Here is a 13716-nt window from a genome sequence, read left to right on the forward strand (position 1 = left end):
CGCGCAGATTTTTATGTCAAACCGTTTAGGAGATATAGTGATCAAAGTATGCAAATTTTGCCATTTATTCTTTAAAAAAAGGAGGTTTTGAGCATAGTTTAACGTTATCTGCCTTCTTGGTGTGGTGGGTGATCCTATTTGTAAAAAAGACGCGCTGAATCGATTGAGACCCGCACAGAGTTGTATCTCAAAACCCTTTTGGAATATAGTGGTTTTAAAATGTGGGGACGGGAGAGCTCCTGTAAACACCCGACAAGGCAGGCCCGCCAAACACGCCGTTGGGGGGGCGGGCCCACCGTGCCCATACTTTAAACCACCATATCTCCTAAACGATTTGAGATACAACTCTGTGCGTGGTCTCAATCGATTCAGCGCGTCTTTTTCTACAAAAAACGATCACCCACACACACCAAGAAGGCAGATAACGTCAAACTATGCTCAAAACCTCCATTTTTTTAAAAAATAAATGGCAAAATTTGCATACTTTGATCAGCTATATCTCCTAAACGGTTTGACATAAAAAACTGCGCGTGGTCTCATTCGATTCATCGCGTCATTTTTTACAAGATAAGATCATCAGAAGTTTTTTTTCCACATATTTTTTCCCCGAAACCCCAAGAAAAAATGTTTTTTTTTGGTGTTTTGAAGGTGTTTTGGGGGTTTTCTCTGCAGGGATTCGTCGGAGGTCAAATCTGAGGTCATATTTTTGTTCCTTGGTCAATTTTACATAAAGGGGACCAAATTTTAGCCCCCTACCCTGAAAAGTGTAAAATTAGTCCAAATACCCAAATTTTTGTTTTTCCTCCAAAAATTTAAAATTAAGTTGGCCATATCTCGGTCAATAAATTTTTTTCCGGACCTAATATTTTTGGGTTTAGACTCTCCTTTAGGTAGTTATTAAGCCTACAAAAAATCAGGCAAATCGGAGAGGGTCACCGGAAGAAGTGGTCCGTCTTAGTTGATTTTGCTCTATACATCCGTGTTTTTGCTGCACAAGTCTAGTCGTCACGTGCAAACTCGGTATCCGTGCGCTCATAAAAGGCTACGAACGAAGCTTCTGCTTTGTAACTACTAAGGTAATGCAGGCATTGCTAAAATTGCTTCACATATTACGACGGATTTTGATCATCATAGTACGAAGCATTTCTCAGTAGAACTCCAATGCCTTTGTTCTCCTCATTTTACAAAGCGATAGTTTGTAGGCTTTTTCAGTGGGCAATTTATTCTTTTTCTGCTGGCTTAGGTCGTTGTTTCCATCTGGTCGTGGATTGTACACTGTACAGCGACTGTTAAAAGTGCAGTGAGAGCGGAGTGACGGTCTAGTTTTCGTTGCACTTTTCGCAGTTCTGGCCGTACTTTTTACAATCTCTGTTCCTTAGTTGTCTTAATTTTGTTTGCGGTGTAATCCCCGGCCCGCTCTGGGGCAAGGGCCTTTCCCGGAGCGCCGGGCAGCAGCCGGGAGATTCCTGGAAGGACGGAGGCTGGGCTGCTCGGCACTTCGGGGAAGCCTCCCGGACCGAAGCTGTGCTGCTGCACTGTTGTGTTGCTACTCAGTAGAGCTTACTCTGCAAAATCAACTGTGAACTCAGTACATTCTCTTTAGTGTGTACTCAAGAGTACGCTCCTGAGGCATCCGGAGGTGTGCGCTGGTCTGAGCACATTACCGCAAGAGTGCGCTTGTGAGCACACGCCGAATAGAGTGAACTGAACACAGTGGTGGCTCTGTGTCTTGACGAAATAAGGTCGCCGCACTCTGCAGTCCTAACGGATGCAGAGTTTGTGCGTTACGGATGGTTTTGTGCGGCCATGATAAGAAGTGAGTTCTGATGGTAATGCAGTGGTTTGTCCGCGAAGCAAAGAGTTTGGTGTCCTGTAAGAATGAGAATACGCCTTTTTTTTCTTTACGCTTGCGGACATCAAGTCCTTTTAATTACGCTCTAAAACATGTGTGTACCGCAAACTTCGTTTCATAGCCGCTCAGGATTATCCGTCGCGTACAAATTCTGTATCCGTAACACACCAAATATTTCTACACAAATTTTGTACGAGATCAGTTTTTTTTTGTGCACACGACATTTTCGTACAAAATTTCTACGGAAAGTTCGTGTGCACAAAAAACTATGATGTCTCGTAGAAAATTTTACATTACATTTAGTGAAAGATTGGAGGAATCACCAAGACTACTGTTCCACTGTCATCCCAGGAGCGTGTGATCACGTTGAAACGAACGTTCTTCTGGGCACTGTGTCACATTTGTGTGTCTGTGGATAAGCTAATTTCTGGCCGATTCGCATCCCAGCGAATGTGATACAGCTCAAAGGAACGTGACTGTCACATTCGTTAACGTGATGTCACGTTTCTGTTCTAAGAGTGACGATAGCGCACGCTGCTCTGGGCTGAGGATTGTCGAAAGTTGTTGCGCCAACTCATTCTATTGAGGCACGAAACCCCGTTGGCCCCGAGACATGCAGTACCTGAGTCCGCCAAATTCAGTCATTTTCGGCGTTGACACTTCTGCAGGGCTCGCACACACCGAAGTCCTCACGGACACACGATTTGTACGTTACGGTCCGTGGTATAGTGCAGCGATAATACGGGTATTATGGCTGCACTGTACTAACTGTAACGTACAAACCCTGTATCCGTTAGGACTTATGTGTGCAGATAGTTTTGAGCATCTATGGTTACTGCGTCGACGCAGGAGCTGCGTAGGAACACGGTGACAGTCAATGTTCTGGTGTTAATGGTTTCGACATAGACCCTGGCAAACTTATACCACAGTCCCTCAGCCAAGTGGATATCGCGTTCTTTGTGAACAGTGATAGCTGCAGTTCTCTCTATTGTAATTGATTCCGGTACGTAGAGATGTGCGGCATGCTCAGCAACACTAACACACGTAAGGATGACATGGTTTTCTAAGCGTGTCACTTATACAGATGTGTGAGTACACTGAGACAAGGTGGTGCCCTGAAACTGACCGACTAAGTCGCCCGCCCCAGTTTTTAGGGCGACTTGAGTCGCCTACTTTCTGGACGACACAGTCGCCTAGTTTCTGGGCGACACAGTCGCCTAGTTTTAGGGCATCTTGGTCGCAAATACAGAGCTTACTTATCTATGCTGGCCCAAGGCATTGCACACAAGTTTGCCTGCACATGGATAAACTCAATGATTTCACATTTGGGTGGCGTCAGAGATGCCCCGAATCTAGGCGCAATACACTCTACAAAAAATGTCCTGTCAACGCCGTTAATTTATTACCAATGTTTGCTGTTATGCAATTCACGGCGTTTGCTGTGAACTAGTTCACGGCGTTCACTGTGATCTCGGTTACAGTGTTCACTGTGATCTGGCCACAGTAAACGCCGTGAATTGGGGCCTGATTTGCAGTACTTCTGTGCTTAGCGGCGTCAAACTCACAGTGTTTACTGGGGACCAGATCTCAGTGAACACCGCGAACAAGATCACAGTGAATCCCGTGAGCAGATCACAGTAAACGCTGTGAATTGACCTACAGTGAAAACTGGTAATAAATTAACGGCATTTACAGAACATTTTTGGTAGAGTGTAGGTGCCCCGAATCTGGGCAGCAGTGGTTTACATTAGGTCGGACCAACCCCAAAGGTGCTCAGGTTGAGGGCGCCTTGGGCCAGCATTCATAAGTAAGCTCTGTATTTACGACCAAGATGCCCTAAAACTAGGCGACTGTGTCGCCCAGAAACTAGGCGACTGTGTCGCCCAGAAAGTAGGCGACTCAAGTCGCCCTAAAAACTGGGGCGGGCCACAGAATCAGCAGCAATTTTAACTATACACATAATTGCATTTAGAACAAACAAACTAGGCCAACAAAATATTACAGAGATTTCTAACATTACCCATTACCTTTGGATTCTCTTTTGGGTATTCCCACTTATGGACAACATCCATGTAAAAACGCCAGACTGCGGAGATTTTATCTGGGAACCCTAAGTTAGATGAGAAGGCAGCTGTCATGACCGCATCAATCACGCAGGCGCAGGCCATCTCCCTCTTTGCTGGAGCAGAGGACTTCTCTCTGAAAAAGGACTTTTATCTAGAAGTCCTCTGCTCCTAACACTGTCGCCTGGTTCGAAGTGCTCCTGATCCTTAGAACAGGGCATTCACCAATGGGAATTTCCTGCAAACAAGGATATGAAGTTACTGGTAGCCAAACAATGAGGGGCAATCTGCAACACGATGCAGCTACTTACATCATTGATGAGCACCCATCATCTACGGAGCTCTTTCACTAGATAGGGCAAGTACATAATGGCAAAGTCTGTGCTATATTCTGCAACGGAAATAAGAGCATTACTTATGTGCAACAAGAATCAAATATACAGGAAACTCGTAAAGCAGATACCCACCATCCTTGTTCGCAAGTCCATAACACTGTAGCCTATAAAGCTCCGCAGACTCCCTGACCCTGCTGCTTTGGGCCTCAAACACAACCTGCACAGAAAAACAAACAGTGTTATGACTGTCACATGGATTTGACGAAAAGATAATTTCAGAAATATGTGCTTACCTGGTCTACCCTGTCCTTTCTCCAGAAGGCAGCTGTCCGGAGCTCCTTCACTAGGTACGGCAAATACATTATGGCAAAGTCCGTGCCTCAAACACTATCTGCACAGAAAAACAAACAGTATATTATGAATGTCATGTGGATTTGACAAAAAGACAAACTGAAAAATATGTGCTTATCTGGCCTACACTTGCTACACTGGCAAAAAGATACGGAAAATTCTGTTAATTTTTTTTGCCAGGATTCTCCGTAGCCCTCTTATCAATATTCTCCGTAGGCTCTTACAGTATTCTCCGTAGGGCCGCACAGTATTCTCCGTAGGACCACACAGTCTTCTCCGTAGGACCTGGAAGACTGTATAGGCCTACGGAGAATACTGTGTGGTCCTACGGAGAATACTGTGCAGTCCTACGGAAAATACTGTAAGAGACTACGGAGAATATTGACAAGGGGGCTACGGAGAATTACCACAAGCTGTTTACAGAATTTTCCGTAGCTTTTTGCCACAGTGTATATGCTTGGGAAAAGTCAATAGTGGGTATGCGATGCACAGCTGACAGATTTACCTTTTTAGGAGAAGGGGATCAATCTCCTTCCGCCTAGGTGGAGTTGGATCAGGGCGTTTCTTAGGCCGGTGAGGAAATTGGAAAACTCCAGCTTTCCCAAGTTCCTGCTCCTCCTGCGACGACACACTAGGTGCTCTCTTCCTAGAACAAGAAAGTCACCAGTGCATAAGGCTGTGCCATGTAGACTTCTTCGGAAAGATCTTCATGCAGAAAGACGGTTTTAACGTCCAAGTGTGCAATTTTGAGGTTGAAATTTACAGCGACAGAGAACATTGTTCTTAGGGACTCCTTAGTCTCACTACTGGTGCGTATACTTTAAATAATCCACCCCACACTGATGGGTAAAGCCCTTTGCAACCAGTACATAGTAGTGCCATCAGCATTTACTTTGAGCCCTTCTGCCACGCGCGTCGCACCTTGTGCACGCGCTCACTGTGCCGTCGGCAGTGGCCTTAGACGGGTCCAGGGGGTCCCAGGGGCCTCCGGCTGGCACTAAGTTTCGTTTTCTTTTCTGTAGACTGTCCAGATGGTGCTTTTGCAAAGTCTTCCAGATTAACAGGGTTTTTCTTAAACATGGGAAGAGTATCAATAAATCCTATGACTAACTCAGCTAAAGACGGTAATAAATAAAAATCGGCACAGCCTTTGATTAGGGCATACGCATCACTATAAGCGTGGTGAGCTACTAATACAATTGCTTTTTCAAATTTTCTCAAGAAAACAAGAAATGAATTAATCACAGTGAAGAGGGATGAGCAGGTCACTGCGTTACCTTTGTAACACAGTTCACCCTCAATAATTGACAGAGAACTCACTCCAGTCGCGTACTCAGTGATATCCTTGGGAGGATATGCATACTTTTGCGGGGGTTCATACATTTCTACTTAATTGCTCGTCGCTACAGAAAATGGTAAAGGTCTCTAGCTGCTCTCACTGCGTGTGCGAGGCAAGAACCATTGTGCGGCGCTTCAGGGAGATCACGGTAAAAACGTTACCTGGTTTTCCCAGGAAGCCTATGGTAGAAGCATGGGCGCTTTCCAGGGAGTTCCTGGGAAAACCAGGAACCGTTTTCACCGTGATGTCTGGGTTGAATATAGTTCTATTTAACTGGATTTGAGTGATGTTGAGCGATAAGAGAGCAGGAGAAAAGAAACGTCACTAACGCGGGTGCGGTCCAAAACTTGCTCTCGACGGCTTCTTTCTTCGATTCCCGCAGCAGCACCTCCACCACCACGTCCGGGCACATGGTGACGGTCCCGTCCCGCTGGGTGCTGGCCGCCGTCCTCTCCACTTGTACTCCGCGTTCACGCCACGCAGAATGGCCGCAATCTCGTCCAGGGTCGGGGGTCTGGACGCGTTGATCTTGGACAGCGCGTCCTTGACCCTGAAGACCAGCACCTCCAGGGAGCCGGTTCCCTGCTTGGCGCCCAGGAGATCGTCGAGCAGGGACAACTTCCTGTGGATGCCCGTGCCCTCGAAGGCCTTACAGAGGCAGCCCCATCCATACCCCTTTGGTGGTGTTGGCCCCCCGGACGTTCGATGCTGAGGACCAGCTTGGTCCTTGCCTTGCTATCCCTCTTCACGGCAGCCGGGACTTCAGCGTTTGGCTCGCTGGTGAGGCAGTCCTTGATTTCCTCGAGGCTGAGGTAGAGATCTATTAGACACTTCCAATCACTCCAGTTCTCGACCCCTCGGAGCTTTTCAATCCGCGGCAGCGTTGTGTTGACCGTGATGGCCATCAGTGGTGTAACTAAGATATTCCTGTGAGGTCAGAGGTGCTTCCTGGCTGCTCAGGTGGCTCATCATCAGAATCTGAGACGAAAAGGAGGGAATGAAGATCACTTATAAGAACATTGTCATCTTCCTCACAGTTCGAACTTCTGCTCAGAGTTGAAGACAGCCTGTTTACAATCGCAGTCTTATATGCTGCAACGAACAAAGTGCATGTTGGGCTGTCATTTGTGACTCCACATGTTGTCTTATCATTGAAAATTTTTTTCCAGAGCATCTTGATTGAACTGTCTCAGATGCAAAAATTTAAAAGCAGATTGGTTGAGCAGGTTCTTTAAGTGTAGCCACAGATCTCTCATCCCCTTCACTGTACGCTCCAGCCCTGAGACACAGGGTGGTCGATCTTTTACTAGTTTTCCAGTGTCCTTTTTCCGCTCAACGAACACCATACTTTTAGCATCCTCAATTATGTCTTCCCATTCTTCCAGATGCTTCCTGGCTGCTCAGGTGGCTCATCATCAGAGCCTGAGAGAAAAAAGAGGGAATGAAGATCACTTATAAGAACATTGTCATCTTCCTTACAGTTCGAACTTCTGCTCAGAGTTGAAGACAGCCTGTTTACAATCGCAGTCTTACGGAGTCACTCCTCTTGTGGAGGCCCGCGCATAGGAGACGTGGTATGGTAGCGTGACTGTTAACAGCTTGTGTTCTATATAACTCGTAACGGCCGGCTGTTCAACTGCCTAGCAGAGGCGGCAAGGCGCGTTACTCGCGGCGGACACAGGGGTGCACACTGTATGGCTCAGAGGTGCCACAAGGTCCGATACGAGTCCAGGCGGCCGGGGTGCTAGTCACCGCTAGGGCTACACAGGACTTGGGAGGAGAATGAGGTTACAACGCGGCTGAGGCCCTGAGGCGGAAAAGACGAATAGCAAGGGGGGTCTAACTTAACTGTATTGATATGTCACATCCAATGTTCAGAGGAGAAGGGTAAAGTAACAAGGCAGTGGTTATAATTGAAATTGACACTACTATATTGAATCTAAATTGTCACACGAGCACTTTACAGAAGAGAGATGATGGGCGGTACACACTCACGTTGTTCACAGAGGGTTGACGAACGCTGGCACAGAGAAACAGCAGGGGTGGTGAACACTGAGTTGCGCTGCACTATTTCACTGAGCACTGTCACAGGAGTAAATCACAAGTCTCCAATTTCACTGAAAGTTCACAAGTTCTACACTGTCACAGAAGTTCACTATTTCACCGCACACGGTCCACTAGAAATCACACACGCACGCACTGTCACACTACGCTCTGCTCCGCTACTCCGGGTTGTCTGACGTGCTGCTGCCGAGCGCGGAACGCTTTTCTAGGGCCGGCAGCGGCCGTGTGCATTTGGGCCGTGTGCATTGTTTGCACGCCCTTCTGCCCTGCGGCCCGCTGCCCTGGCCACCCCGTGACCGGGGATATTCCGCCCCGCTAACGGGTTCAACCGATAACGCGGCTGGAATGACCCGGCTCCAGTTTGAACAACGGTGTTTGTTCCGGCAGAGCAGTCAAGTCGACCTTTGTCCTATTTAGATATGTAGTGGGTGAATCCGGGCGGATTCGCCTCTCTACAATGCTGCAACGAACAAAGTGCAGGTCGGGCTGTCATTTGTGACTCCATATGTTGTCTTATCATTGAAAAATTTTTTCCAGAGCATCTTGATTGAACTGTCTCAGATGCAAAAATTTAAAAGCAGATTGGTTGAGCAGGTTCTTTAAGTGTAGCCACAGATCTCTCATCCCCTTCACTGTACGCTCCAGCCCTGAGACACAGGGTGGTCGATCTTTTACTAGTTTTCCAGTGTCCTTTTTCCGCTCAACGAACACCATACTTTTAGCATCCTCAATTATGTCTTCCCATTCTTCCAGATGCTTCCTGGCTGCTCAGGTGGCTCATCATCAGAGCCTGAGAGAAAAAAGAGGGAATGAAGATCACTTATAAGAACATTGTCATCTTCCTTACAGTTCGAAATTCTGCTCAGAGTTTAAGACAGCCTGTTTACAATCGCAGTCTTATATGCTGCAACGAACAAAGTGCAGGTCGGGCTGTCATTTGTGACTCCATATGTTGTCTTATCATTGAAAAAAAAAATTTCCAGAGCATCTTGATTGATCTGTCTCAGATGCAAAAATTTAAAAGCAGATTGGTTGAGCAGGTTCCTTAAGTGTAGCCACAGATCTCTCATCCCCTTCACTGTACGCTCCAGCCCTGAGACACAGGGTGGTCGATCTTTTACTAGTTTTCCAGTGTCCTTTTTCCGCTTAACGAACACCATACTTTTAGCATCCTCAATTATATCTTCCCATTCTTCCAGATGCCGGGTGCTTGTACCCACGTCCTTTCTGTACATTTTCACATCCTTTACATTGGCAGGTGCGTTTGTCCGGTGGCGCCTTGTTTCTGGAGCCATGGTTTTTGATTTCACTGAGACAATGCCACTGCACTTGGTTTCATTGCACTGCACTCGCGATCCAAGGTGGCGCACACCACGAGACACTGCGGGTCTATACTTTCTGTTTCTTTCCACTTGTTTTTTCTCGCCTCCTCATTCAAGAGTGCGTTCAGAGTGGTGCGTTGGTTCATGAACTGGTCTTCTAGCGAGAAATGTAAAGCCAGCTTCTGCAGTACTTCGACATCTTTTGCAGCTTCATGGGCACCATCAGAAGGCAGGTGCACGAACTCACTATCTATGATATCTCACAGAGTATTTAGTAACCCGTATTGGATATTAGCAGGTGAAAAGACCGCTTTTCCCGGCCACCTTTTCCTGTCTCGATTTTCCAACATGGTTAAGGAAAATAAATGCCAACAGAAATTTAGCAATTTTCCATATAATTCACAATACCCCCCGCCCCGTACAATTGACAGTTACGACCCCCTCCACGAATAGGTCACGCAGCCCTCCTTGTAAGATCGCGTGTCGTCAATAGTTGTGGTGACCTCCGACCTCATGCGGCGGCGGGCCCACTCGAACAACCACCGCTCCTCTCCTTCTTCCAGGTGCATTTCCAGCTGGTCCGACCAGCCGTCGTGGTCCCGGGCCACCATGACCCAGGACCTTACCATGCGGCCGCGACGCCGCCGCAGCTGGCACTGGTGGATTTTTAGCGACACCGGCGGCAGGGGGACAAACCAGGAAGCGGGGAACCCACCCACGCACTGTTCCCCCCACATGTCATGCTGGTGTCCCTCAAACACCTCCTTTTCCCTGTTGTGAGGGACGAAGTGATGCCCCCTCCCTGGAAACAGAACACCCTTAGAATCCGCCCTTAGCACCCCACTCCCGAGAACTGTAGTCCAATACTTACGGTTTAGGTAGCACAGCCCCCACCGGCCACAGAAAAGGCGAAAGCCCCCCCTTTTCCAGGTGGACTCCCCACTGAGGATAGGCAGCTTGCACAGGCTGTCAAACGACTCCATAACGAACGAAAACGCGGGCCTGGTTCAGGGCCACAGACAGCACGGTTTTTAGATAAGCTAGCACTAAGTGGGAATCCTGCAGATACACTGTGAAACAAACACTATATTTACTCACCTCTGTTCGAGGTTAAAACTCCAGTGCACAGCGACGCAACGACAGCGCTGACCTTCACTGGCGACGGCGAACACACGGCAGGAGACGGCAGTCCAACGACGAGGAGCGTGCAAGCGACAGAGACGAAGCCCAGCGAGATACTACCACCCTCGCCACTTCGTAGCAGCCCTTGGCCGTCCCCGCCGCGGCGCGGACGCGCTTCGTGGTGATAGCCTTCTCCCGCTTCGCCACGTAGCCCTTGAGCACCTTGTCCGGCGTCCGGCCCTGCTGCAGTTTCCGCATCACGCCCAAAGCGTAGCTGGGGCCTCGGTTGGTTGCCAGGCCTGCGATGTCACACCGCCGGCCGACACGGCAAAAGTACCGCCTGGGATTCCCAGGCGGTGCCTGGAAAATAGGCCCTTTTGCCCATGATGCGCCTGGGAATCCCAGGCGGTACTTTTGCCGTGCGAATGACCCATCGCGAGAGTTGTCCACGCCCTTGTGACCATTCATCTTCGCTACCTTGGTCATGTACCTGTAAACACAAGCAGCCGAAAGTTACGACACTTCTAGCCGTTTAAAGAGACTGCACTGGGCTGCCTCAATTTGGTCAAAAATATCCACGAGATACTGGCCTCCTTGAACCGTTCTTACCTTTCGCAATCATTGGTGTTTTCGTTGAAAACCAGTGATGCCGCGTGGACAAGCAGCTTCTGCTCCACCTGCTCACACATGGCCTTGAACACGGTCCCAGCCTCCTCGACGAGGTCTTGCTCGCCTTTGTCCTTCCTCTTGCAGTAGCGCTCATCGCAGTTTCCGTGCCGGCCAAGCACATGGTAGGGCAGGTTGGCGAGGTCCTTCTTGAGCTGGGCCAGGGCGGTCTCGCTCACCTTCCAGCGGTCGTTTGGGCACAGCTCACGCTGCAACTTGCCGGCCGCCGCGATGGCCTTGCGCGCCCCCGTGACAAGGTGGTCCGCACGGGGGATGATGTCGCCAGGGGTGTTTGAAGTCATCACCTTCCTCTCCGCCAGGGGCAGCTTCCTGTTGTAGGAGGCAATCTCTTGGTCAGAAACCATCTGCAAACAAAGAGAAATGTCAAACAAATGCAATGAATCATAGTCAGCTCAAACAAATGCGGTTTCTTACATCCCACTCGGAAATCACATGAAAAACCCTAAAAGACTTTACCTACAACTTTTTTTTTCTATCACAGACCGTAGTCGATCCACGATTGTGAACATTTCATTGGGCTCTCCTTTTTTGTCTAGAAATTTTTTTTGTTTAATCATGGTGTTTCTTGTGTCCGCTCACTTTAACAGTTAGGTCAGAAACGGCATAACAAAAGAACAAACACAGGTTTCGTTTTTTTTCTTTCATCATTGCTGTATTTGACTGGATGTGCCTTGTAACTGCATTCGTAATTTATATTGTCCATTGCCTGAAAAACCAAGGCACAAACACTTGCATATAGGTCACTTACTGATGAATTGACCTGATGTGGATTGGGCTGCATGGGAACTTGACATGCCTGAAAGTTGAAACAAGTGAACTTATGAATGAGGAAATGAAAAGTCATTGAAAGCAGACCAATCACATAAACTAAGCAGTGGCGGTGCTTGCATCATCAACCGGAGGAGCGGCAGAGGTACCAGCAATAAAGAACTGTTTTGTCACTTGTGTGACGGTGTTCCACCACACATTGTGCCGGTACATGAACCCTATCCTAAGGAGGCCTTTAACTGTGGAACCAGCAGAATGGTATATCACCTTTTTGGTCTTCTGGGTCATAGTAATCTGTCTCCGTGGCTGCTCCAACGCTGTCACTGCCTTGATGGTCTTCAGGTGTTGCGCCGTCATTAGTTCCATTAAACGGAACCAGGCGCGGATACACGGGGGGGGCAAAGGGTGTTTTGCCCCCCCCCCAGAAGCTAAGGCATGCTGAAAAAAAATCGCGCATTTTGCCCTGTCATTGACCAGTGGAACTGGTAGAACTGCAAAATTTTCTCAGCTCGCTTCGCTCGCAAACAATTTACTTTTACCAACCTAAATATCTTTAAGAACCGCAAATTTTCTCAGCTCGCAAACGAACGCTGACCACCCTGGAAAGTCGTAAGAACCGCAAATGTTTTTAGTGCTCACTTCGCTTGCAAACAAATTACGCGTTTACCACTCTAAAAAGTCTTAAGAAGCGCAAATTTTCTGAGCTCGCTTCGCTCGCAAACAAATAACGTTTGCCACCCTATAAAGCCCTAAGAACCGCAAATTTTCTGAAGCTCGCTTCGCTCGCACACGTTTAGCACCAAAAGATCCTTAAAACCGCAAATTTTCTGAGCTTGCTTCGCTCGCAAACAATTTACGTTTACCACTCCTTTAATACATTCAATCGTGTTAAAAATTGATTTAAAAAAAGCACCTGCAGAACCTCCTGATAAGAAGGCAACCCTCATTGCCGTGCTTGTCTTCGTCCGGCGGCCCCTGAAAGTAGGCAACCCACCATGTTTGCCCCCCCCAGGACGGACGTCCAGATCCGCGTCTGAACGGAACAGAAGTTTCTGGCACACTACGGACACCACAACTGTAGGTGCCTCTTCAGGGTGGCACTGCCCGAGGAGGAACAGGGCTTCGGCCCTGGTGTCCGCAGTGCCCAGAAACTTCAGGACACTTGATTGAGCCCTCTCCACAAAGATGTGAGGCATGTTGGCAATACTTTGGTGGAGTCACTGGTAGCCAACGAATGTGACGTCATATTCGTTGGAGTGAGAATTTTGTCACGTTCGTTTGAATATGATGTCATATTCGTTTGAACGAGACTCGGCCGTTTAAGTAGGGCGCCACATTCGTTTGAATGTTGATCAACATTCAAACGAATGTGACATGATATTTAAACGAACGGGACGAAATTAACATTCGAACGAATATGACGTCACATTCGTTGGTTTCCAGTGGTGGGCTAAACAGTCTCACGATTAAGAGGTCGACAAACTGTGCTCACTCAGGACTGGCACAGTTGTCGACCAGTTGCTGCACAAATTGTGTGGGGCCATCCATGCCCCGCAAGGCTTTCCTCAGGTCCTGCAAGGCCTGAGGAGCCAAATCTCTGGCCCAAGAGGAGAATGTGCTCACGCTGGGTAGTTGACTTAGGAGATGTGAAAGATAGAATCAGAAAAGATGAATGAATACGGAATGTGAGAATGAGAAGTTTGTAATGTTGACATGGCCAGAACTGTGTTCAGATGCATACCTTCCCAGACGTGGGTTTTCATGTGCTCCGCATACCCTCCAACGGTCTTGTACCGATTAGGGCAGCGGACAC

The 13716-nt window shown here is 48.1% G+C and overlaps 1 protein-coding gene across 1 annotated transcript; it reads right to left on the minus strand.

The window, feature by feature from the left end:
• Positions 1-6856: 6856 nt before the first annotated feature.
• Positions 6857-13114, minus strand: LOC117639723. The gene is made up of 6 exons (XM_034375599.1): positions 12948-13114; positions 12024-12279; positions 11842-11931; positions 11058-11479; positions 10879-10938; positions 6857-7007 (listed from the first exon to the last, which is right to left on the minus strand). Exons 1-6 carry the CDS (start codon positions 13097-13099, stop codon positions 6857-6859), a joined length of 1131 nt encoding a protein of 376 aa, XP_034231490.1. The 5' UTR covers positions 13100-13114.
• Between the last annotated feature and the right edge of the window lie 602 nt (positions 13115-13716).

Source organism: Thrips palmi, unplaced genomic scaffold (assembly GCF_012932325.1).
Source record: "Thrips palmi isolate BJ-2018 unplaced genomic scaffold, TpBJ-2018v1 HiC_scaffold_11, whole genome shotgun sequence".
Classification (NCBI taxonomy): Eukaryota; Metazoa; Arthropoda; class Insecta; order Thysanoptera; family Thripidae; genus Thrips; species Thrips palmi.